The following is a 27,547-nucleotide window of genomic DNA, read 5'->3' as shown; positions in this document are numbered from 1 at the left end:
CGACCGCCCGCTCGGACACATAGTCCAGTCAGTCGGACTCACTGCCTCCTTCGACTAGACTTGAAGGGAAGGCAAGTGATCCGGCGGTAAGATTGGGGGATCCACTTCCTAAAGGGTCTCAGCTTGAAGACAGATGGAGGGCTGACTAAGCGGTTAATGGCCGCGCCGAGTGGTTGAGTAGGTCCGAGCGGAACCAAAGATAACCCAGCCATGGGCTTGGGTTTCCGACGCCAAGGCGGAAGAACCGAATGGCCGAGCGAGGCGTCTGCCTGGCTGGGACCGAAGGGCCGAGCGGGTGGTCCGTTCGGTCAGGATAAGGGCGAGGGTACGAGGGTTAGCCGAGCGGCCTATTCGTTCGGCTCAGGATAGGGGATGTCAGCAAAGGCATGTCTGATGATTACGCCGTACACAAAAGTGCACGATGGAGGATCTCGCCGTCACATCATGGAGAGGTTGATACAGTAGCGGTATGGCCTTATAGACGTCTTTCTGACAGACCCATACCTGGGCATGGTCGAAAGCAGGTGATTGCTTTGATTGGCGCGCCCAGGCTCCTTCGAGAGGTCTATATAAGGTCTCCATTTGTTCACCGGGAGGAGGCAAGTCTTCATCCTGAGGCCACCTTTTTGTTATTCCTCGCCTAACTTGAGCGTCGGAGGGCCGTCGCCGGGGCACCCCTCCCGGCTCGGTTTTGCTGCAGGTTCGCCGGAGCACTCGAGGATCCAGCAGGGAGCGCCACGTGTACAGTGTCCATTGACTCTTGGTTCAGATAGGATCAATAAATCTAGTCATTAATATATAAGATATTGTCATATATTGAGAGTGACTGTATTCATCTTTTTTACATCGTGATGAATTCCCACTTTTCTCTTTATTTATTTTTTTGTTTTTTTTGAACTTTCATAAAACTGTATTCACAAACGAAGATATTTTTGGCATAAAAAAGATAAAAAATGTGGGGCCTCATTAAAAAATATTAATTGTTCAATCATGAAAAGGACTTTCCTATAAAAAGCTTGTTTTATTATTCAAGACCGTCAGCTGTGATTTATCTTTCTTTTTGTTTTTTCACGTTACTTAGAGATTATAAGGAGTGTCTAGATGAATATAATCATCATCTTTTACTATTTTTTATATGAATTTTTTTATGAAGACTTTGTTTAGTAATAACATGATAATTATTTAAATTTTTATAAATTAAACAAATACTTCTATAATTAATTGTAAAAAAAAAACAAAATATTAATTGATTGCTACTCCTTATTTATGCTTTTAGCTATCTTGCTGGTAAGAATATATTATTCCATTTCATAAATCCAAAATATCTATTTGTTTTCCTTATTTAACTATCTTATTTGCCTCTATTCTTTATATAGCTCCTTTTTTTTTAATTTCATTAGACAAAAATGATTAACAAAAATGAATCTGCAAAGTCCGATCCTCTGAGATAAATTAAAAAATGACAGACGACCTAAAAGCTCAGTACCCCCATAATTGTACGTGCCATCGAAAAAAACAATTATAAATACATCGTAATTAGAGATCAAATCGTAACTACTTAAGTGATAATTTGACACCCATCCCAAGCCCTAGCCCCGGGGCTTTTTTTTTTATCCCATTCCAGACCAACTCTTACTATTTGTTGAATCATTTTCCTCACATTAATCATGAATGGAAAATAAAGTACTTGCACGGATTGAAAGGAAATAAGGACTCTTTTTCCAATCATATTTGGTAGACTAACGTAATTGTTAAAAAAAGAACAATAATGCAAATGTTTGACTAACAAATTTGGTGAATAACAATCTAATAAGTAATAGATTAGAACAAGAAGTCCCCTTCATCACATCACTTCCTGATCTTGTTTCTTCAACTTAATCAAGAAAACAAATACAGAACGGAGTAGGTCATCAAAACTTGTCCTGACATTTAGTTGGTGGCAGGGATTTGAAACTAATGCCCTTAATTGTCAAAGCGCCAGCAGCGATATAAAAAGAATAATGATCAATAATATTGTTGAGAGGAGCTTAATTAGCATTCCCCAAAAGAAAAGGAACTAAAATCAGAACTAACAATGACATATTTCTCTCGTATACACAAACCATTATCTCCGGCATTTCATTTATCTACCGTTGTTTTGATGGTGAAAGGGTAGAGGAATTACTCTTCGCATGTAGAGGTGCCACACCATGATCCTGGAGCAGTCAGCAGGAATGCCCTTTACCTTGCTCTTGTCTTCCAGAATCACTTCATGTACAAACTTGATTGAATCCTGAAATTTTCATCATCAGTCAGTAAGTTGAACATTGTCAAATTTATTAATTCTATAATTTCGACAATTTGTCTAAGAGTAGAGAATCAATTGAGTATGCTACAATCAAGGTATTTTGAGTCAAAACACTAAGCATAGTAACATGAAAAAGGAAAAGGAGTCCCGTGTCGGGATGGTGCGGTGGTTAAGACAAGGAGTGTTGCCACATTAAATCATGGGGTCAAAAACTCGGCACGTCCAAACATATCTTCCCTCATGCCTTGACTATTGACGAAAATGCTAGAACGAGCAAATCATCTTTTTATCACGTGGAAAAGGAAAAGGGAAGAGATATATTAACATGAGTGATATGGAGAAAAGTGAAACTGGAATGCGTGTGAAAGTTTGATTTCTTGATTATTAGCAACAACACTATAGCCAATATGACAGATTTATTGGACAAGACACCAGCAAATTGACAAAACCAGCTCCTAGTCATGATCAAACATCTCCTGTGTGACTGTGTCAGACATTGACTTACTTGGTGTTCTTGCACGGACTGATAATTGAGAAAAGGTTGCTGACTGACCGGGGATAGGTGACTGACAACTCAAGCAAATAATCGTTGTTTTGGTGGTAACAGTAAGTTGAGTCTTCTAACTCCATTAAATTTTACTTCTCAGAAACGAGGCAAAGGTACTCGCTGGGTTTCATTTATACTCAGCGGGGCAGAGCACAGCAGAGCAGGTGTTCAATATTTCTTCTCCTTAACAAATATAATTTTTTTGGTAAAAAAATATACGCTTCAAAACGTGTTTACATCTCTCGGCCATCATTTTAAGCTTATAGAATACCAATAAACTATTTTCAGATGCAACCAAAGTAAATATGCATACAAAATGATCACCTACATACATATTGCGGTCTTGAAACTTACTAATTTTAAAACAAAAGGTGCCCCTTGCAACTATCCATCATCCACAATCATCTTCCTTAATATAGTTTTAGCTAAAACTTCTACCTGGCCCTCTAGAACTAAAAAACAAAAGAGCATTGTGACTCTAGAGGTTACAAAGAAGAGGAACTTTCAAATTCAAACAATTGAAATGCAAGAATAGAATATGAATGTAGAGGCTTCAAAGACAGGGATGATAATTATTCTCTATTTATTATCAAAATAAAAAATATTAATTACCATATGATAAAAATTAAATCTCTAAGTATCAATGTTGATTTTTTAAAATTTATTTTCATTTATCATGGATGCACCAATCTGAAATTTATCAGTAATTTTCTTTTTTCATTATTTGTTTCCTTTCTCAGCATCAGAAAACCAACTGACAAGTTCATGAATAGAATTTTTTGTCCCTGTTTATACAAGCATACATTCAAGGTGAAAAGGATAAACAGGAAAAGTAAATGTCAACAGCAAGAAGATTAAAAACAAAGATTTCTACTGATATTATGTTGCTAAAAATAGCTAAAAAATCATGTCGTTGTTGCCTTTGTGTTCCTAAGTTCATAGTTTAGCTGTTTATATAGCACGTAAAAACTGAATAGTGACCACCTCATAATCCTAAATCAAGTGACAGTTAACCAAATGCACCAAATGCTCATAAGAAATAAGCAATTTGTGTAAAAGATTCAAATTTGTTGTTTTTTGTTGTAACGAGAAAATGATTAAAACTAACCTGTGATGTGTCAGGCAATGAGGTAGGGCGACCCCATCTCTCCGGATCCCATAAAATTGAACTGTTGAAGGCAAAACCAGAAATGTTTATCTTTGAAGGTTTAGCTCTCACATCTGCACTAGACAACGACAATCTTTTGTCATTGCTCAAGTCCTTTAAAATCCAACCTTCAATCCTTGACGAATGGCAAATAGGACCATCGACCAGCACTTTCATTCGGTTTTCTGACACTATTGCTACCGGCCAAGTCCCAAAACCCCTGAAATTGTGTTTTGTGAGGCATTAGAAACAAATTAAACAGTACATGAATTATAGGAAGATAACAAATAGTTTAATTTGGCAACTAACATAATAAATATGAATCATAAAATGAGTAAACATTTAGAATAACAAGATAAAATGAAGAAGAAAACTCTGTAAACATTTTTGCCTTTCAAAACCAACTCAGGAATTCCAATGAATATTTGTAGGATAATCAGTATAACTAGATTTTCAAATTCAATAGCAGAGTTTCAAAAGTAGCAAAGAAAGGTATTGAATTGCCCATCAGATATAATTAGTTGGATTTGCAAATACTCCAGAACCGTGAACAAATTAATTCTTGAAACTACAACCATAGAAACTTGTTTTGTTTCATATATAAATCTTCAACATAAAAGTATATGAGATTCTAAGATAAAAGTTTGGTAAGTATGTTTTAAAAATTAGAACACCTTGAATGTGGAAAGAAATAGGAATATATGTAAAGAAGTCAGAGGTTGCAAGTAATCTACAATTCTTATTCGAGATGTTTACATTAAAACTAGACCACACCTCGAACTCTATTGATTGGACTCAAAAAATCATAAAGTGGAGAAAAGGGAAGCGCCAGAAGAAACAGCTGAAAATAAGAGAGGCTTAGTATTTTATGAACGGAAAATATGGAACAGGAAGAAGAGGAAAGTTTTGAACAATCATTTTGTTACAAAGTAGAAGGCTTATGAAACTCTACATGGTAAACTATCTTCGCACTGTGTTTCCCCTGAAGATGATAAGGTAAAACTTTAAGGAAGAAGGACTAAATTTCAGAAACTGCAATGGAGAACAGGCAAAATCAGAATCAAGTGAGGGCATCTGGTACTTGGGCATGCTTCCCAAGATAACATGCTGGCACTAACGTTGATTACGAAATAGATAGATGTAAACAAGGCTCCAGAAAGGAAGTTTCCTTGAAGACAAAGCATAGAAGGAATAATTGAAGAACAATAGAACAAGTAAATTATATTTAATCCCCTAAATTTTCTCACCTCAAAACTTCATGCTTGAACTTTTAAATACTTTCATAAGATCCAAAACCAAGGAGCAGAAAAGAACAAATTAGAAGAAAAAAATTTATCAGAATATCGTGATTGATTCTCACATACACTTGAAATGGAAGTAGGTCTTCCAAAAGAGAGATTTGAACATCATTGTGAAATTCGCACAATTTGTGGCAGTGTGTGATGGTCAAATACTGTAGAAAGATCTATTCTTCACTTTCATAGTTGATTCTAGTAAACAGACTGTGTAATTGATTCTAGTGAATATAAACGAGAAAAAACTAGAGAAGCAGAAGAACGGGAAAAGGGGCATACTCGATCTCTCTGATTTCATCGAAGAATTGGAGATCATAGACATTGGATGCATCCGCAAAATGAACTATCCCTGTTAGCCGATGGTCCTCAACGTGGCTTAGGGCGACGTTGCGCTGGTGGTGGACCTCTGCCTCGTGGTACGTGAAATTCTCCTTAAAGGTCAGGTGCCGATACATGACCCCGGTATCCCGGAGCATCGCCCCCGTAGCAGGAGCATCGGCGTGAGCCTGGACTACGATCCACAGGAGCGGCGGCGTGACCAGGCGAAGGGTGTACGCCAATCGCCGCAAGAACGCTGCTTGGAACCGTTCTTCGGACTGGGTAGTCGTCACGACAATAATAAGCCGCCGCGACGGCGCCACGGCCTCTCGCTCCGCCGCCTCCTTCGAGGGAGGAGGCGGATCGTCGCCGCTATGGGCGCCGATGGTGTCGGCGGGGATGGATCTCGGGACCCCGGCCACCTTCCGGTTAGCGGACGCGTCCGCCCCGACCACGCGCTCCACCAGGTCGGAGGAGACGGCGGGGAGGATGCTTATGCTGCGGCCGGGGAGGCGGTCGGCGGCGCTGCCGGAGAAGATGGTGGCGGTGCTTGCCGGAGCGAATCCGGTGAAGAAGCCCATGACGAAGCAGAGGGCGAAGTGGGCGATCGCCTTCTTCCAGAGCGGATTCCTCTTCCTCGTTCGCTCGATCGAACCCATCTCCGAGGAGAACGAACGGGCGAACGTCGGCGACCAGACCAGATGCATATAATAAAGAAGAAAAATAAATGAAAATGGCAGGACTTTTAATTTGTGTCCTTATTCCCAGGGACTAATTTTTAAATATAGAATAAACTAAGGTTATATCATAAATAAAACTTCAAAATTATTAATTTTGGAGGTAAGAAAAAGGCATTAAAATAAATCACTATGATAATTAAAGATAATGAAAATCTGAACTTACTCTGGGGTTGTACGGAAAAAATATTTGGACAAATATTCAAATAATATTCCATCATAAAATTTATATTCAAATTATCCATATAACAAAAAATGATTAGCATTAAATTGGTAATTAAATACATGTTAATTATTTAATTAGTAAATAAATTACGGTAAATTATTTAATTAGTAATTAAATAACTGCAATTTAATTGGTAATTAAATAACTTCTAATTATTTAATTAATAACTAGCTATTTATCATTTTGGATTCCTGTTTCCCCTAATTACCGCGTCATTTATTGGATTCATGGTCATGGACCTCAAAATTTAAATACAAAATTACTAAAAAAAAATGTTCTGCGATTCGTCGGGCTGCCTACGTGGCGGAGTAAAATTTCCTAAAATGAATAATATTTACAGTTAGTTATATTCGCCGACACCGCACGCTCGAAGACCATGGCGGTAAGGACTGGAATCACCCACTGGTATACATACCTCCCTCCCTCCCTCCCTCCCTCCAGTAGTCCCAATTCCTTCCTCCCTCTCCTTCTCCGCACGTCTCGCCCCTTCAGATCTCGGCCCCTCGCCGCCGATCCGATGCCCTCACCGCCGGCCGCGCAGCGGACCATCCTGGTCACGGGCGGCGCCGGCTACATCGGCAGCCACACCGTGCTGCAGCTTCTCAAGGGCGGGTACCACGCCGTCGTGGCGGACAACCTCGACAACTCCTCGGAAGTCGCCCTTGACCGGGTCAGGGAGCTCGCCGGGGAGTTCGGCAAGAATCTCTCCTTCCATCAGGTACGGGGTGGAGTTGACCGCCTTCGGCTAGGTCTTTCAATCTTGAGATGGTAGTTTCGTTGGGATTTTGTAGTCGAATTGGATACCCTAGCGGAAAGATTTGATTATTATTTTTTCGTTACGCTATTTCTGTTGGCGATATTGCGTCAGATTTTTTCGTATGTTCCGGCACTTTCGCTTGATTTATTTTGGTGCTTTTCAATTGTATCCCATTTCTATCTTGTAAGATTGGGCAATGCCGAGATCTGAAGGCGCTAAATCTTTGTTAGCGCTTCTTGCTGCTGCCCGATGAGACCATTTCCGTCTCACAGTTGGAACTGCAAGCTCTAGTTGCCAGATCATGGATCTTAAATGCAACTTCAGATTTCGGAGTAATAAAAAAGACTGGTCTTTCTTTCATCGGTTTAGGAGGCATCAAGATGACAAAAAGAGAGTATTAAACCCTTTTGGAGTCAAAGACTTTGTTTTGTTTCATTAAATTAGGTGAGAGGTCAAGTTCTAGATGGCAAATCACATACCTAGATACATACTTGGGCCAAACCTAGATATAATGCCACCGAAACATACACTAATCGTAGAAAAAACTATAGATTTGTCCATTAACAGAACTCCCTAAGATTGCCAGAAAATTTTGAGAAATTCAGCTCGTAAAGATATTATACTCACCTAGGATGTGATTAAGAAGATCAGGAAAAAGATTTGCTTGACAATGTCGAAGCAATATCTCCTTTTCTGTTTATACTATATTTTGATTGTTGTACTTTGCACGATGTTACTAAACATTTTGAAGCTATTTTAATACCTGTCATTTTTCTTAGCCCTAGTTAATCTAGTTGATGGAGTTCTAAAGGGTAAAGCTTCACTATTGTGCATATCAGGCACACATCGTTTCACATAACTATGTTGATTGAAGAGTCCTGTTGTCAGTAAATGTAGTTTCACTAGTTAGGCATTTCTCTCTTAGCTAAGATTTGAAGTTGAACTGTACTTAGCTCACTTGCTTGGTACTTATTTCAAAGAGCAGAGTAGCCTTATTTGATGATTCTTAAAGCAAATTAAATATATGCAGTCTAATTTGATTTACAAGGCATGTTTTCACGTTTGCTTGCAGATTGATCTTCGAGACAGAGAAGCATTGGAAAAGGTGTTTTCTTCAACTAAGTAAGTTTTGTTTAAGTATTGGTGAGTCATCATTCTTTTTCTTTATAAATAGGTTTAGGTGTGATATACATTGACCTTATGTGAGTAATGAGATGATGTTGCCCAACCAGTCATTATTCTTGGAATAATTAAACTCAACTTTTCTTATGGTGGTGATGGGCTGATGACTAGGATCTGGGTTTTAGTTTGTTTTTTTAGTTATGTTATACTATCTTCTATAGGTTTCTAATTTGTTTATTATCTGGTGATCTTATTTTTCTCTGCAGTTTCGATGCTGTTATACACTTTGCTGGAATAAAGGCTGTTGGCGAAAGTGTCAGAAAACCTTTACTTTACTACAACAACAACCTTATTGGCACAATAATTCTCTTTGAAGTAATGGCTGCTTATGGATGCAAAAAGGTACTGTGGTTTCTATGCTTCAAAGCAATCTCGTTACACAGGCATATTTGTAAAAGTTGTTCAATGCTAATGGCCATCTTGAAATGTTTTAACAAAGTTGACCTTTTCCAAGTCATAACTACATCTGAATATCTGATTCAAGGTAGACTAACTAGTATTTGTTACAGAAATATGTTTATTATTTTTTTTGACACAACTGAGTGACTAAATTTGTTAGTTCTGTCTTTGTAGAATAGCTCATTTCAGATTTGATATCATAGTAGTTTTATCCGATGATGATAGATCTTCCCAAAATCGTCACAAAGAAGCAGCTTTTCAAGTTCTGTTCGTCTGCCAAACTATACATCCTCACAGCATAAATAACACAATTGTTGGGTTACTCTCTGGCTCCTCATCATGCCCTTACCATTTATTAAGTACAATAAAAGCATTGAATATATAAATTATAAAATGAATAACTTTGCCACAGTAAAAAAGGTGAAGGTATAATGATCAAATGGAAAAAAAAATCACGAAAGTAAAATTTTTAAATATCTTCAGGCTATCATGAGACAGTGATAAAGATATCATTTGTCCCTATATATGCATGGTTGAAACTATGAGAAACTTTTGAATTCTTGCGCAATTATCAGGTCACTTTTACATGAGAAGTCAATCTATGAGAAATATCAGGACTAACCAAACAACACCTGCAAAATGTTATAACACACATTGAAAAATTATCCAACTTATGCAGCAGGTTATTTGTAGATGTTTTTGTTTGATAATAATTAGTTATGCTATGGTTACTTGAGTAATAACTTAGAGAAGCCAGATGCCTAAAATTATGTGTATGACTTGAGTGTATTGACAGCCACCTTTGACAACGTGTTCAATATGTTTGATGGAAGACATACCCTGGATCTGTTCAATGACAAAAAATCTGTGTTGATATTAATAAATTTTGAGTTCCTAATTTGATCTCACCAGTTTCGTTTTCATGTACTATGATTTTACGGATTGTTTTACTTTTGTCACTGTACTTCATCCTATATATCATTCTGCAACATTTCTCTTGATTATTTTGAATGCTGAAACTTGCGAGCAACTAATATCTTACTGTTTTCAGCTAGTATTCTCGTCTTCAGCCACAGTTTATGGGTCACCAAAAGAAGTGCCATGCACAGAAGAGTATCCCTTATGCGCAATAAACCCATATGGACGAACTAAGGTTTTTTTTTTTTTCTCTCTTTGCTCCTGTGTTTTACTCCTAAATGCACATACTGTCTGAGCTACTCTTCCCTTGTATGTTATTGCAGCTTATGACTGAAGATATGTGTCGGGATATGTGTAAAGGTGATAGTGAGTGGGATATAATTCTGTTAAGGTATTTCAATCCTGTTGGTGCTCATCCCAGTGGATACATTGGTGAAGATCCTCGTGGCACTCCCAATAACCTCATGCCCTATGTACAGCAAGTTGCTGTTGGAAGGAGACCTGCTCTTACAGTCTTTGGAAATGACTATCCAACCAAAGATGGAACGCCGGTACTTTTCTTTACCATGTGATTTGGTTTTTTTTAGGCGAACAGTCATCAGTAGACTTGTTTTAAAAGCATAAATCTAGCGTTTCAAAGTGATTTTGACATAGCCTGTATGCACATGCCTAATGCCGATTATATCTTGAGGAAGTTAAAAAAATTAATTGTTTTCCATTATTATGATTTTGATGGAAAGATGAAATGTAGTGAGTGAATAGTTAAGACATAAAAGTTCTATAAGTAAGTTTTAGATATGTTGGTTATTATTCGAGAAGTAGAATATGTTATGAAGATATCATTAATATGATAAACTGGGGGTCATTGAAATAGAGAAGAGCTTTTGGAATCTTGTGTGATTGTCATGCTTGCCGTAGTCTTAGAGGAAGATCTACAAGACTATGGTGTAACCCACATCACTTCAAGGATTAGAGTGTTGACTAATTAAGAAACAATATATATAAAAAGTTAATATAGCAAAGATGACGATACCAGAATAGATATGGATTACTAAAAGTGGAATTTAAAGATATTAATATTTCACATGTAACTATTCAATATATAATAAAATAAGACAATATAGGTTTAAGACAATATATACATGTTCAAAATGATCAATATATTATAATCAATTAGAGTCGAAGACGCAAGAGACAAAGGGTGACAAGAGAAAACTAAGTCCATGTAATCATTTTCAAATAGTTGGGACTAAAATAACATGACATTGCTGTTTATTTTAATGCAATATAATCAGAAAGTGCATTGGAGGAGTTTTGTATGCTTCAGATTTTACTATAGTCATTGATACAAAATAACCAGCATAGATGCTACCTGACTTCCATAGCACACCAATATATGTATAATTTGCCTTTATGATTCGTTTTTTCATATAGACATCAAACCATCTTTCCAGGTTCGGGATTATATCCATGTCCTCGATTTAGCAGATGGGCATATTGCAGCCCTGCAGAAACTCTTTGAGGGCCCTCACCTAGGTATGTATGTATGTACATTATAATTTTATATCATTGCAATATATAAGAATCTATACATTTTTCCACATGCCCACATGAACCTACATTTGATCTAATCCTGCATACTTTTAAATGACCTGGTTAGAAAACAATGGCTGGTGATCACCAGATAAGATTTATTCGTGTCTCAATGGAAGATTTTTTATATCATGCAGGATGTGAAGTATATAATCTAGCAACTGGTAGGGGGACATCCGTCTTAGAAATAGTTGCAGCATTTGAGAAGGCTTCTGGAAAGGTGCCACTTTTATCTCATGTCCATTACTCTCAAGTATCGTAGCATTGTCTTCACTCTTCATCTTCCATAGTTCTCACCTCCAATCCCTACAGAAAATTCCGTTAGTCATGGCTGGGAGGCGACCTGGTGATGCTGAAATTGTTTATGCATCCACTGCCAAAGCAGAGAAGGAGCTGCACTGGAAGTACGTTGTGGGTCCATCTCGAATAGCCTTCGTTTGATGCTTCATTGCATAAATTCGTTTATTTATTCTGGTCTTTATTATTTGTTGTTATAATTCTTATGATTGAAGAACTACTATGATATCAGTCTTGAAATTCTACGACGTGGCCAATGTCTTGATCCGTTGACAGATGATCTTACTTTCTGCAGAGCGAAATATGGCATAGAAGAGATGTGCCGTGATCAATGGAACTGGGCTAGCAAGAACCCTTGGGGATACAGATCACCCTCTGAGACTGCTAATGGGAATGGAAAGTGCCATACTTCACATTCGAATGACATCAGACCTGCAGCGGATCGAACAAAATAACTCACTGATGACCCCATACATTGGCATATGTCCAGCAGCTATCATTCTTCAATTAGATTATTTTGTGAATAGGCATGCATCCCAGATACGAAGAGTCACTCCTCGTGTGCTTGTTTTTGCACTCTTCAAGGTTCATTCTTTTTTGCCCTCGCGATGAATACATAAGAGATTCAATTTGGTTCGTAAACACTATGTCTATATGCAAGTTGATTCTTTGCCCATCGACGACCAGAAGTAGCTTCCTTAGCAGACATTTGAGGTGAATTTCAAAGTATAGAAAGACGATCGAATTCACCTAATGTTTTTTTACATCTGTTCATCTCATGTACATGCTGCTGTTGTGCTGGATAAGTGTCATTGAATCCTTGTTTATTAGCCAATTACTGACTAGTCAAGAAACACGTTTAAGATGATTGTTGTTGTAGTAACAAATCTTGAGTTGTTTCTTTATTTCTTTCATTCTTGGTATTATTTGAAATTGGAGATAGCCAACTTATTTTTTTTTCTTCATTCTACGCCACACACACACACACACATCTTTCTTTTTCTTTTAAATAACCTTTTTTTTTATTTTCCAAATCTTGACTATTAGTATTTTCTTGGTTTTTAATTCCCATTTTGCCCTTATCTTTCCTATTAATTTACTGGGACGACGCGAGAGAGAGAGCCGAACCACCACCACATCGAGATGCCAGCGGGGCAGATGAACCACAACGGAGTCGTGGCGGCGGCGGTGCCGACGTACCCGCCTCCGGAGTCGGAGGCCGAGGAATCGTGGCTGTGGGCGCAGATTAAGGCGGAGGCCCACCGCGATGCCGAGTCGGAGCCGGCGCTGGCGAGCTTCCTCTACGCCACCGTCCTCTCCCACCCGTCCCTCGCTCGATCTCTCGCCTTCCACCTCGCCAACAAGCTCTGCTCCTCAACGCTCCTCTCCACTCTTCTATACGACCTCTTCCTCCATTCCTTCTCCTCCTCTCCCTCCCTCATCTCCGCCGTCGTCGCCGACCTCCTAGCTGCCCGCCAGCGCGACCCCGCCTGCGCCTCCTTCTCCCACTGCCTCCTCAACTACAAGGGATTCCTCGCCGTCCAGGCCCACCGCGTCTCCCACCTACTCTGGACCCAGAACCGCCGACCCCTCGCCCTCGCCCTCCAGTCCCGCATCGCCGACGTCTTTGCCGTCGACATCCACCCTGCAGCTCGCATCGGCAAGAGCATCCTCCTCGATCACGCCACCGGCGTCGTCGTTGGCGAGACCGCTGTCATCGGCAACAACGTCTCTATCCTCCATCACGTCACCCTCGGCGGCACCGGCAAAGCTGTGGGAGACCGACACCCCAAGATCGGCGACGGAGTCCTGATCGGCGCCGGCGCCACCATCCTGGGCAACATCCGCATAGGCGAGGGAGCCAAAATTGGGGCCGGGTCCGTCGTGCTCATCGATGTGCCGCCGAGGACCACCGCCGTCGGGAACCCTGCTCGCCTCGTCGGGGGCAAGGACACACCCTCCAGGCACGACGACCTACCAAGTGAATCAATGGATCATACTTCCTTCATCCAGGAGTGGTCGGACTACATCATTTGATATCCATGGTTTTACCCCCTTTCCTTCTTTCTTTCTCAAATTAGCTTCTTATGCTACATGGGCATGATGAATATGAATACTGTGCTTGCTTCCAGCCCTCATCTGCTTTCCATCTTCTTCTGCTGCTTTCCCTAATGGCCTGTGAGAGCGGCCTTAGTCAGGGTCTGTGCTACGTCAATTATACCTTTATGTTGTATCTTCTGATATGCTTTGCTCTTGTGTTTGCCTTCTCAATTAACATACAGTGACCTCTTTACTGGAAGTATGTTTGCGACCTGAGAGAAAAAATGTGTTTTGTTTTTGTTGCATAGAATGCAGCTATTACATCCATATATCATCTGCATTTCATTTCTTTCCCTCATCATTGTTAGCTAACTTTAATGATTTCTGTAGGTTGGGTGAGATACATTTTTCGAAATTTGATTTTGCTAGTTTAGACTATTCTATTTCCTTTTTGTTGTCAAGTAGACATTCGCTATGATATGATTGTGTAAATCCAGATTGATAAGAGTTGGAGAACTCACAATAGAGTTGGAGGTGAGATAGTTATATGGAAGGGAGGCAATAGATAAGAACAAATCATCGAAATAATAGAGACATGTAATTGGTGTATCAAAACATGTTTTTGAAGTAAATATTTGTCCTAGCTTAGTGTTTATGATGATGCAAAACATTCCAAAGGTGAAAAATAGATTGTTGGGTTTGTTTGTTCCTAGTTTTATTCTTCATTGCATTTCTCATCAGATGGTTCTCTTTGAGAATTGTTTTACGTTAATCCTTTTAACCATTACTATCCTGACTTTATGTTCAATCTTTACATGGATAGCAACTGAAACACATGGTACTGATCCTCTTCTATTATCAATTCCATACCAAGCTCTTGTAGTTCCACTGATTAATTCTGACTTGTTTGTTTTAGATATGGACCTTCATCATTCCATAGCAAATTTTGATTTATTATTATATTTTTGCAACATCTACATATGCCTTTCACTTACCTTATCATACATGAATCCTAAAAAAGATGGTTGATCATGAACAGGTCTTTTTTTGTTCTAGTTGCAGCTCATTTGGCTTATTGTTCTATACACGAACTACTGTTTCTTTGGATGCAGAGGAATTCCAAAGCTTCATTTTTTCCTCCAAATTTTCCACCTTGTTTTTCCTGGTTTTTAAAGCAAAACTTAAAGCCACATTTTCCTTTCTTCTATTCTGCGAAATTATTCCATCTCCTAAGAACACACAGTTCCTTGTTTGGAACTGCTAGCCTGAATTTTTTCTGTGAGAGTTGAAAGTAGAAGTGTGTTTACAATCTTCTTCTCTCATTACTATGGATTCGGTCTATTGGAAGACTTGCTAATATTCTCACATTCTAAACCTATTCTTCATGTTCTGAGATGTATGCGCTTGATGTTTGACGTAATAGTGATGCCGATAAATTGCCGATGATGATATGTTTGTGCTTTGGCTTACTTACATTTCGGATAATTGCATCTCTGTCAGTTTACTTCATTGTTGAAGAAAACCTTACCTAAAGTGCGAGCAATCATAATTTTGAATACATCCATCTAAGATTGCTTCATCCTTTTTATGATTCCTTTATTTTTGGATGTTTAGATGGATCCATTTAAGATAGATTGCTCATTCCATTTTGAATGGTGATTCCATTTAGTTAGTTAGTGTGGTCGACTATCGTAAGCTAGGTGAGCTAGGTCAAGCAAGGTGATTGCGTTTAGTCGTCCAAAATGTCGAAACATTAAAGTTGGTGGTAGGGTCGAGTAAGCTCATTGAGTGGAGTAGTTTGAGTGATCGGTGCACAAAAGATCGAATAATAATTATTCGAGAAAATTAGGTAACTTGAGTTGGCAAAGTTTTAGAAATTAATCATGTGAGATTCATGATTTGTTCTTTAAAAATAAAACTAAAAATTATATTTTAATTAACAAAAAAAAAAAAGAGTGCGCAACACATCATTTATATTTAAACAAACTATATATTTATATAATTATTTAATTACTACAGAGGTAGATTATGCTGATGGTAACCACAATCTCCTCTTTAGCACACGATTAACATACTGCTTCTTCATAGAAAGCCACACACAAGCCACAACATTTTTTCTTATTGCTTCATAATACTAATTTCAGAGGCAGCGCGGAAGGTGTTCGATCATATGACGCCGCACTGGCAGTCGACACAAGCACAAGCAGGGCCGCACTGGCACGGCTCGTTCTGCTCACCGGACGCTGCACCGTCCACCACTGGACCGTTCAAGTAGCTGCCGGACCAAATCAAACACCAGCAAAAAAATTTAGATTTTTCGGCATTTAACTTGACCAAGGATCGTTGTGGATAGAGGATGTGTTGCATATTAAGGGGTTAAGGAGTTAAACGAGACTTCAAGAGAGTTGTTTTGACGTTCAGCTGCTACATCGTTCCACCCTTTGCTCTATTTCGTTCAATAGAATAAATTCAAATAAGTGATACATACCTCTTCTCAGTCTCGACGATATCAACCGTATAGCTAGTTCCCTTCTTCCTGCACGAGCGCAATACATATTATTACTAGTGATATAGTCTTGCAATATAGAGTTAGATAACACCGTTAGTTATTACAAATATTAGGAGATTACTTACACGCACTGGGACTTGTCAGCGCAACTGCAATCGCCGCAGGTCGACATGGTGATCGAGGGATTAGGAGGGGATCGCAAAGAAGAAATTGGGAGGAATTCTTGTGCTTGTTCTTGGGGAAGTGTTTGGTAGGGTGAGGAGCTATTTATAGGGGTGCGATGAAGGAATTGGAGTTTGGATCTCTATCGTGCAATGCACACGCCAATTGAAGAAGGAGACAAAGGAATCCAATGGAAATCGAAAGATCGAGATAAAAGATATGGAGGAAGGAATCGAGTTGCTATTCACCTCTCGCGTCTTTGTCGTGAGCTTTATCCATTCCAGAGGTAGATCAAAGGCATATTGGACACGATCAACAGTAGGATACTGATTTACACAAACCAATACCACAAACATACTTGTGGTGCAGGCAAATAAGCACCAGCGCCGGTAGCACCAACGTGCATGTAAAAAAAAAATTAATTTTGACCTCAGATAATCTACAACAATTGTGCAGGTTAAATAGCCTAGTGTTATATATATATATAAATAACAGTTTATATTAAAATTCTGAAAACAATAATTTAGATTAAATATAAAATGGTTTTAAAAATATGATGTGGATGGAGATAATATACTAGTAGCTAGAGCTAGAATGAACCAAGTTTGAGTTGTCGAGTGGCTATTGGGCAATTTTAATTTTTTTTTTCTTCTTTTGTTTTTGTCGATATTTAGTGTCCTGGAATATCTTCAAGTGATTAAATAGCGACTCTGGCACGGCTCTCAATACAAACCGTTGATGGGTATATGATTACAAAGATGAATTCATAAACAACACAACAAAATATGATGATAATCTCTTTTTTTTTTTTTTTGGAAAAAGACAAATTTATCTCGATCGAATCTGCAAAACTTTACTTAAAAAAATATTAATATTGATTCCGAGTTAATGTGCAGATGTGCTCGATGATCGACTGAGATTTTTTCCCTTCAAAGGTGCTTGCAAAGCGACTTTTATTTTTAAAAAATAAATTAAAAATAATTTTGTGAATTTTAAAAATATCCATTACAATTCAATTATTATGAAAAAAATAGACATAAAACAAACTTTGATTTTATATAAAGAACATTGCGATGTAAGGTTGTTATCCTGATAATTTTGCCTAGAGAGCAATGGTTAGGGATGAGACCAACTACCTAAATAATGAGGATTCAAATACATAACATATAATGAGGATTCAAATACATAACATATAATGAGGATTCAAATACATAACATAAATTTAAAAAATTTATAACATTGGACCGTCAGTTAGAACCTATCTATGCTTACCAATTTATTCTATAACCGATAAAAATTTCTATAAAGTCAAGTTGATTACTAAAAAAAGGGACAATTGACTATGGAGATGGAAATGGATGGGCAATTGGCCAAAACACTAACCAAGCAAATACAACACACATTTGTGTGGATAAGCTAATGGGCATTTGAGTGACCAAGCAAAATGGAGTTTCCTTTTTCTCATCAAAATAAACAAATTAAAACAAGAAGGAATCTTTCTTTTCCACAACTATTATGAAGATAGGCATAAACTATTTGTTTGACATATGGGTAGAGCTGTTTTGGCTTTCTTTTTCGCTCAAAAAGGATGATGTATGCTTGCATTGGAGGTCGGGAATCATTGACACCACCCATACTCAGAAAAAATAGATATCGACTTCACAACAGGCACACAAACTTCAACTTAATGTAACATTGACACTAAGAGAAGCTATCCTAGATATACAATGTCACCCAAGTAGTCCTGGTGCAGTCTGAAACCGATGCCACTTTGTATGGCTAGACCCGACAAAACTCTTCATGACACAAAATAAAAGGAGAGGGAAAGAAAAAAAAAAGTAGGCATACGTTCTGTTATTCTTAGGAGTAATGAAATGTGAGATATGTAGAACAAAATGTAACTCGAAGGCAATTAGAATAACATGAGTCAAAAGGAAGGAAGGGGAAAAAATGGTTCTTGTAGCATCCGATGTAGTGGCACGAGTTAGTAACGGTTAAGCGATATATCACGCAGTAGATCAAAGAAATGGTTAAGATCCATCTTCTCTTGCCCAGAATAAATTGCTTCGGCACTTTTTCCATCTGAACCTACCGCAGCCATCTCCACGAGCATATGCTTCTTGATTGGTATCTGTAACCAGACACAGACATCACCTTTCATCCCATTTGGAGTAGCAGAATTTAAGACGAGGTAAGATCGATAATTGGTACGATCGTATAATCAAGAGAATTCAATGTTTAACGGATCTCAAGAAAGTTTTACTACTTTCAGGATGAAAAACTTACTTCATTGACTGTTTGAGCAGCATAGTCAAGGTCATCTTCATGGAATACGTTGAGCTGTTTCAGCACCTGCAGACACGCTGAAAGTAAGATCCAAAAGCATACTCCCAAATCCCAATGTCACATTTGAAAATCTAGAACATTTTATATGATTCTAAATCATCTGTTATACTAAATGTTTTTCTTAGAGCATCACCTTTTTCCAACGAGAAGGACTAGATGAACCAAAACCATAAAACTCCAGAGATAGTAATATAATTGGTTGTTCCATAAACAACAGACTCACTAGGTGCAAAATATATCCTTGACCCATGTTTTATGATTCTTAAGCTCGATACTCCAAAACAAGAAACAGAGATGCACGCCCTTTACCTTCTTAACATCTTCCTTGTGCAATTCCAGAACATTATATGAAATTGAGAATGCATCACATATAACAACAAACTCTAAGAAACCCACCACACTCGTTGTTCCGATTACCAACAAGCGCTTATCCTGTGGAATACAACACAGGAAAAACTAGAAGTTTTATGTGCATTCAGCATGAAATTTCAATTTAGTAGTTTGTGCATGGAACGAACACAATAGCTTTCAATGCGTCTTTTTTATTTTGGTTCACTGCCTTGTTTTCAAATACCTACAAATTCTTCATTCAGAATCTATACTTGAAGAAAAAATAATTGTTTGGATATATTCTATAAGAACTCTTAGGCCCCGTTTGATAGGGGTGATAGGATTAAGATTATGTTTTCAAAAAGTAAATAATATGTTGTTTGGTAGGGTGGGTTAGGGGTAGGATTAGGATGGATTGGGAGTGGGATTCATAATCCCTAGGCATGGGGAGTGATTATTAATCCTACTTCCAATCCCATCCTATCAACCCATTTCTAATCCTATCATCTCTATCAAACGGAGCCTTAAGAGATAATCAGAGCACAAGAGTATGTAGGTCCTGAATATCCTCAAGTAGAATTGCTTTCAAGGATGTGGAATCAGTTTTAACAGAATGCAATGTTGAACTTGAACATACCTGCATCGTTCAAGATTATCCGTTGATGCACCAAAAGCTGGTACAATCTCATGAAGGGCATTCAAAAAATCATCCATAGTGACTTTTATGCTCTCCTCATCCAGAGGTTTGGTCAAATCATTCAAGTTTATTTGTTAATTCAAGGCATATGAGACAGCACTTTTAACAACACCTTCCAGTTCAGCCCCACTATAATTTTTAGTGCGTGCAGCTGCAATAGTACACACATACTACATGTAAGGAAATATATAGCTTAGCAAGTCCATCATTTACACCTCCAAATGATCTGAAAATGCATGCCACCAAAAATCAAACTAGACTACTCTCAATGATGAAGAGACCAAGAACTAAAACTGCAATCTTTGAGTATCCAAAACTAAAAAAGCATGAAGAAAAATTTGCCTCCAATTGAATATAAAGAATCCAATCTGAAGGCAATTGCTAAAAGAACAAAAGTTACAAAAAAATGAAGATGTTGGTCAGCAACAAAATATAGCCTGTGAAGTCTCAAGCTTCCACTGTTTGAACAATGAGATTTCAAAAACATTGGCAGGCTCTCTTATCCAGTTGTCAGAAAACAGTTCCATTCCTTCAATAAGAAAATTACTCAAACAAGACCACAAGGATGATGACATTCTCTAACAAATATCACATTTAAGGCAACAACAACTGAACTCCAAAAGAAGAAACAAGGAACACATAGAATTGTCATCTTTGTCCAACTATTTAGGCAAAAAAAGATGCTACTGTGCTGCAAAGTTTTCTATAAGCATCCAGATCTAAGTATGTTGAGAATGCAAACCGTTTAAGAGGTATTTAAAAGATTTAGTATGGGTTTATGGGTCTTCATATAATCAGGCAGATTTTATATTGTCAGATATGTCTAAGAATGTTCGAAGAAGCAATATGCACTAGGTATTGACCAGTTTAGTAGCATAAACCAAATAACGCCTGAAAAGAATAAGCACATACCAAGCTCTTGAAGGCTTACATTAGCAGCAAGGAAAGAATTTTCTTTCATTTTATTAGCATGTATCTGAAGAATTTGTAAACGGCCATTCTCATCAGGGAGGTTGATTTCAACATGAACCTCTAATCACCCAGGCCTAGGAGAAAGATTACATCATATAAAACAAGTAATTACAATTTAAGAAATGGACCTTAGTAGAGCTTCATCCAATAAATTCTTCCGATTGGTCATTCCAATAAGCAATACATTGTTTAAAGACTCAACGCCGTCTATCTAGAATGCGAATACATTTGGCTAGTATTCAGTCCTGGGCTGCAACAAAAACATGTAAGATTAAAAGAATCACCTTTGGAAGAAGCTGGTTGACAATGCCATCATGAACTCCAGTACCATCCCTAGTAGAACCTCTTGACTGCAATTATAATTTGGGAAATATTAGCAACAATATCTACTAAGAGAAGAACCTAATTGGGAAAATTTTCACATATATGAAAGGTTATCATATGATTCAACCACAATTATGTGATATGTTCTCTTGGAAACTTAGAACAAGGAATCCGGTTAAGTCCACCCCGTTGAAGCAAGGAGAAGAACAGAGAACCAAAACTTGTTTTAATTCTTTAGACCGACCAAATCAAGGATAGAGGAGCATGGGAAGATGTGGGGTCAATTGACTCGACGAGTATTTAACAACTTAATAGTTTGCCCAAAGAAGGAAATAAAAAATATATTTTGACTTCATATATATAATTCTATATACATAATTGATGCCATGTATTAACTGACCAATAAAAACTATAGAACTTATTATATATTTTCCATAGTGCAATATTGAACCAATAAAAAATATTCTGGTTCCAACACCATTGACTAAATAAATGGCATTCCATTAATCATCAGATCCAGCTGGCAACAAAAACGTAATAACAATCAGTAAAATACTAGTCTAAATCACAGGAAAAATCAGACAGAAGTGCATGGAACAGATCTTATCTTCTATTACCACCATGAACTAAATTTCAGATTGCTGGAGAAATACAATAATAAAAATAATCTATACTCACCTAAGAATCTAATGCCAATAAGTTAGAAATGGATGTAAGAATTGCAAAGAAAAAGAAAAAAATCATAAAAATTTCAAGAAATTAAACAGTAGAATCAAACACTATATCTGTATATGTGATAAATTCAGGCAAAATACTTCAAAGATGACTAAGAAAATAATGTGTGGAAGCATTTGTAGCCTACGAAGCCAAAATTTGCTTATGCCAGATGTCATGCTTCAAAAATGATCATAAAATATTTTTTTCCCTTTTTTTCTAAAAAGACAACTATAAGAGTGTACCTTACAAATAGCATCAATTTCATCAAATATGATAACATGTAAGTCGCTTGCATCACCTGGAAACAACCAAATATATGAATGTTTAAAAGATACAAAACAAGATCATGTAGCATGGAATAAGCAAAATTTGCTACCTTTAGTCCTCTGGTCATTCTCAGCATCAGCAAACAGATCTCTAACATTTTTCTCTGTTTCTCCAACATATTTGCTCAGGGCTTCTGGACCATTGACGATCTAAAGTTCAAAGAAAAATAGTCTCTCTTAAGTAACATGCATCAATCAGACTAGCTATTATCTTTCTCAGATGGGTAGGTAAACAAGAGAAACATGTTGCACAACAAAGCCAAGCCTTTGGCTCCATTCCATTCAATAGTTTCCCTATCTGACGAGCCATAAGTGTTTTGCCAGTACCAGGGGGAACATGCTTGATACCCAATCTGCATATCATAACAGTAAGGAAGGAATTCCAGATTCATGATTTTTTTTCACGACTAATTCAAGAGCTTAATTAATAGTAAAATTGAAATTACTTATTAACAACATTGACAGGAAAAACTCGAGAGGCAAATGCTCATCAAAAAAGTTCTACAAATTCAGTATTTAGTCCTCCTATTCCCAGCTTCTCAAGGTCAAACTCCTTGTGACGGAATATTTTACTGCTAGCAGCTTCACGTTGATTAATGATCTATCTATGTAAAAACACAAATCATCAAATACTCAAATTCTGACCAATTTTGATCTTAGTTAAAAGTAAAAAAAAGTAACTGCTAATTCGTCTAAAAGAATTACTAAAAAAATCTTTGAAGGTGTGAGAAACTGAACCTTAATGCCAGACTTTGGAGAAGCTTCAAACACAAAATAGGTCTCAGTAGATATTATTCCTCTGTCTAAGCCTTTGGTATCAACTTGGCCTTCTAGAAGAGCTTGATTAACTGTAAAAATATAATTTGTTCCACAAAATTCAAATGATACCTTTTGCCCAGTTGTCATAACCTGTACAACAAAGTTGTTAATAGCTCCTAGTTAAAAATACATAAACCAAACAAGAAAAACCTGAGGCATAAAGAGAAAGGAACAGATATTTAATAACCAAAAGCAAAAAGCCTAATATTTATTGGGATGTTTTTCTCTGCAAGTTGCATTAAAAGGCTTGAAATTGATCGCTCAAATCAGGCAACTTTATTTGGGATAATGGAGCTCTGCTAGTAGCACCACACCCCACATTTTCACGGAAAAAAAGAGGATATGTTGAATTATGATATCTACAATATCAGTAGTTTCATAAGTAAATTGCAGTAACACTTCATGAGATCAACAACTTTAGCAAGTGGCATCACCATGAACTTATAAAGCATCTGCTAAGTGAAACAACTGTTGGGGAGATTCAGAAAGTAAAACTATAAATCCCATTCAATCTAGATAATCCATGTGAAGAAGGTTCATCTAGTAAACTCGGTCACTAAAGCTACCTAGCAAGTGTTGACCTATTAAGGCTTACAATAATAGCTCAAGGTATATTATTGGGGCAAATATCTACACATTTCTAGAAGAGAAGTAAAAGAAACTGAAAAAAAAAAGATTTCAGTAAAAAATTACCAATTTTGACTTGCCTCTTGTATTAAGTAAATTTCAAATACGAAATGAGAGATTCCTTTTTCAGAGTAATATGACATTCACTAAAGCTGACCCATTAGACTGCTACCCAAAGTTGAAATTTTCTTCAATACAACGTTCTAACTTCTAATGGCTTTTTCTTAGAATAAAATTTGTTACAGATTCCGCCAGAAGATATCAAACATACAAACAAAAGAAAGATATTGGGTACTAAATAGACAAAGAGAATTATTACAATATAGTCAAATACAGACACACTATATTGTAACAAGTATGTTCAGACCAATTCTAAGAAGATCCAGCTGTGCCTGATCTGTACAAGACTCAAATCAACATTGGGCAATGGGTAGGTTAAGAAAGTGTGACTTGCACAACATTTTTCAGACTTAATACAGCAGTAGTCTAGCATTTGCATTATAGAGTACTAAAAAAATGACAGGTCATGCAACAAGAGCATTTACATAGCTCCCAAAGTAAGATGACTCAGGTCATACATAGTTCCCAAAGTAAATTGACTCAGGTCATGAAACTAATACCCTGCATCCTTTTACCCTAGGCGAGAAAAAACAATTTATTGAATTAACAAAAAGAATTAGCCAAGATGAAAGATTGAATATAGAAGAATGTTTCACATACCTGATAGTGTTCATCATGTAATCAAAACTACTAGTGAGAAAATATAGCATAACATCTAAAATTGAACTTGGTAACATTCAAAACCATCAGTAAGTCCTTTGATTTCACATAAAAATTCCTAAATATTGGTATTAACAGATCCCATTATGCTTCTGAACAGATAATTATCTAAAAAAGTTGAGAAGATACAATCAATATGAAGAACGATTTAATTTAATTTATAGAAACTGGAAAAAAATTTACATAAGACAATCATTTTGTCGAATCAATTAACTTAATATTCTGCAATGGGAAAACTTTATTGTCATCTAAATAAAATGAATAAATTGGTCAAAATTCAGTAATTCGTGCAAAAAATAATAATCATAAAAAAGATCCCTTAGGATTATTTCTAGTAAAATAGGTGAATTCCAGAGGCTGGTGAGATATTCTACCTGGTTAATGAACTTTTTATGAAGTTGTTGTGCAAGCTAAGAATTGCAGCATCCAACTACAACATGAAAATATATATGTATAAAAATTAAAAAATAAGTAGTCAAACAAGAAGTATAATTAAGACCATAATAAATGGGAATCATACTTGCTCAGTTCTATTAGTTTTTCCTTTAACAAAATCCAGATCAACTCTAAGCAATACCAGATCAAACTTATCCGGAGGAATAAATCTGAAAAACATATAGGCGATTAAGATGGCATAGTAGCAGAACAATCAATGAAACTTTCCAGAAAATATTGGGAGATAAGATCAAGAGTGCGTACTTGCTAACTGAGACTTGATCACCAGAGGAAACTCTTGTATGTCGACGTTGGATTGCATTGAGAGCTACATGATTGCTAGGAATGTTCTGATGAGCAGTATTTCTACGTTAAGGCTATTACAAAGTGATCTTTTTCCTCTCGTGAAATCCAAGAGTACACCAACCAAAGAAATGTAATAGAGAAATTCAACGTTGTTCAGAAAGAACTAAATTGAATTAATTAGAGACAACACTGTCGAACGGAAAATCCAGCGATGAAAGATGCAATGAGAAGTAAATGGAAGGATATCGTAGGGTTAGAACGACGGAATCGCCAACGACGACGAAGACATCCTTCGATCCAGGTGAGGCGAACCTGTTCAGATCCGTCGGGGCGCAATATGCGAAATTGGTCAATGCGAGATCTTGGCTCGGGGTGTTCACCACGGTCAGAAGGTCTGTCGCCGCCAAGGAGCCGAATCCGAACCTTCCGGCCATAGGAGATCCAAAGGTGAGCTGGTTTGTTCGAGGCATAACTTAGGCTAGAGAGCAATCGCCTCACGGCACAGGCCATGAAGATTCATTTTTTTTTAATTATACCAAAAAAAATTGAGAGATATGGACCTAAATGATCGTTAAATTTATTCTGTTGTTCTGAGGTACACAATGATGCATGACTTTTCTTTGCACTCAATTTCTTCTCCCGTGTTATATTTCTTCTCCGACGTTCTTTCTACCAAGGCGTGGATCCACGGAACAAGAGGTAATCATAATCTTCTTCTTTGATCATCTTTTTCGTCTTGCAAAATGTGGCACTGATTATAACCTAATCGTGCAACAAGAATCATTTGTGCGACCTAATTGCGTTGATTCTCGCAGTGACTATCTCACTCAACGCGAGCTAGCGGTTGGCCTTTGCTCACGTGAACTAATTGCGTAGCACAAGGCTGTTGCACATTACCTTAGTCGCTTGTGCGAACTGCGACCTAATTGCATGGTGGTTACTACTTGTCGCCTTGCTACGGCCTGCGACCACCACATTGGTCTCAGTTATCAATTGAGAAAAAAAGAGTTCGACGAGTAATGTTTATCTAATTATTTTAAATATGTACTATATTTATTTTTAATTTATTTATATATTTAATATATATGTTATTTGTAAATTGAACTTTTTTTATTGTTTATCGTAGTAAAAGAGTTATTTTTTAATATGTACTTCAAGCACCGTCGAACATAGGTACAACTCTAATTCGAGGGAGATGAAGGAGAGGGAGAAACGGAGATGGGAGATGCCTTCGTTCGGAACCGAAACGAAGAAATGGGCATGAATTACTTTTCATATCAAATAAAAATAATTTTTAAAATAATTAAAATATTTAAAAAAAATCATATATATATATATATATATAATTTTAATTTAATATCATACGTAATGTTAAAAAAATAAAATTTTAAAAAAAATGTTTTTTAACATTTTTATCCAAGATATTTATAGAAGCTTCATTTCTAGTAGAATTATAACTCTGGATTTTTATTTGATTAATGAGAAAAATTCTTAATAATATATTGTATCCGAGTCTTGAATTCTATATCACTGATGTATTTATGAAAATTATTAATAAAGCTTAAAATTATTTTCAATGTAAAGAATATTAACGTACTTTCATTTTAGACTTCACTTAAATTAATCATAATTCTGAATATATAAACTCAACTTCATCATGAGACCTATTATTCCAATATCATTGCCGCATCAAAAGTAAAAAATTCACAACTTTTATAAACCTCCCCATAATTTTTATAAATCTAAAAAATAACTTTATATTAGGTCTCATCACATCATTATCTATATTTTCTATTTACTATTTTTATTTATAATATTCATTTATACACCATCATAAATATATATTTATAATATACATATTAATTAATTTATTAATAATATATATTAGTTTTATTTAATAATTTTTAATAAAAAAATAGTCGTTTTCTAACTGTTTTGTACCTTTAAAAAATAATTTTTTAAAAAATATTTGGCCGTTTGATTTTGATATAAATTTATATATTTTTTTTTTAAAAAAAAAAGTAAAAGAAAATTTAAATGGGCGTTAGCCGCCACATGTGGGACCGCCGCTAAATGATTTTTTTAAAAAAAATTGTGCTAACCAACGTCTAAATTTGGGTGCTGGATTATTGGTTTTAAAAATCCACTAACTTTATAATGCTGTTGGATTCACAATTCACAAATCTTAACTTCTTAAGTTTTGTGTATTTAGTATTATAATTACCTTAGTTAGTAAATAGAAGAGATTCTTAAGAAAATAAAATATAAATTAATTTTATTAAAAAAACTTAAGATTAATTTTGAGAAATTATAATTCTTAGAGTATCCATAGTGGGAGCCCTTTCAGAGCTTCCACTGTGAGCTGGCAGCAAGGAAAAACCTCCCTCCCATAGTGAAGGGAAGTTTTTCCCTTTAATCGAAGAAGTGGTTCCGTGGTTACAGAGTCGCTTCTTC

The 27,547-nt window shown here is 36.7% G+C and overlaps 3 protein-coding genes and 1 pseudogene across 3 annotated transcripts; 2 read left to right on the top strand and 2 right to left on the bottom strand.

Annotated features, from left to right (window-relative positions):
• Window positions 1–1,790: 1,790 nt before the first annotated feature.
• On the bottom strand, window positions 1,791–6,312 carry LOC122025613 (probable beta-1,4-xylosyltransferase GT43A). Its single transcript, XM_042584449.1, has 3 exons — window positions 5,556–6,312; window positions 3,943–4,201; window positions 1,791–2,272 (listed from the first exon to the last, which is right to left on the bottom strand). The coding sequence occupies exons 1-3, from the start codon at window positions 6,299–6,301 to the stop codon at window positions 2,123–2,125; spliced, it is 1,155 nt and encodes a 384-aa protein (XP_042440383.1). The 5' UTR covers window positions 6,302–6,312; the 3' UTR covers window positions 1,791–2,122.
• A 686-nt stretch (window positions 6,313–6,998) lies between these two features.
• On the top strand, window positions 6,999–12,617 carry LOC122025614 (UDP-glucose 4-epimerase GEPI48-like). The gene is made up of 9 exons (XM_042584450.1): window positions 6,999–7,275; window positions 8,387–8,436; window positions 8,703–8,838; window positions 9,947–10,048; window positions 10,137–10,364; window positions 11,268–11,349; window positions 11,544–11,626; window positions 11,719–11,810; window positions 11,999–12,617. Exons 1-9 carry the CDS (start codon window positions 7,075–7,077, stop codon window positions 12,156–12,158), a joined length of 1,134 nt encoding a protein of 377 aa, XP_042440384.1. The 5' UTR covers window positions 6,999–7,074; the 3' UTR covers window positions 12,159–12,617.
• A 177-nt stretch (window positions 12,618–12,794) lies between these two features.
• On the top strand, window positions 12,795–13,946 carry LOC122025615 (probable serine acetyltransferase 1). Its single transcript, XM_042584451.1, has one exon. It carries the CDS (start codon window positions 12,847–12,849, stop codon window positions 13,738–13,740), a length of 894 nt encoding a protein of 297 aa, XP_042440385.1. The 5' UTR covers window positions 12,795–12,846; the 3' UTR covers window positions 13,741–13,946.
• Window positions 13,947–18,242: 4,296 nt separating this feature from the next.
• LOC122022812 lies at window positions 18,243–25,613 on the bottom strand (annotated as a pseudogene).
• Between the last annotated feature and the right edge of the window lie 1,934 nt (window positions 25,614–27,547).

Source organism: Zingiber officinale, chromosome 9B (genome assembly GCF_018446385.1).
Source record: "Zingiber officinale cultivar Zhangliang chromosome 9B, Zo_v1.1, whole genome shotgun sequence".
NCBI lineage: Eukaryota > Viridiplantae > Streptophyta > Magnoliopsida > Zingiberales > Zingiberaceae > Zingiber > Zingiber officinale.
Note: the sequence above shows the minus strand (reverse complement) of the source record. Positions and strands in the feature narration are given on the sequence as shown.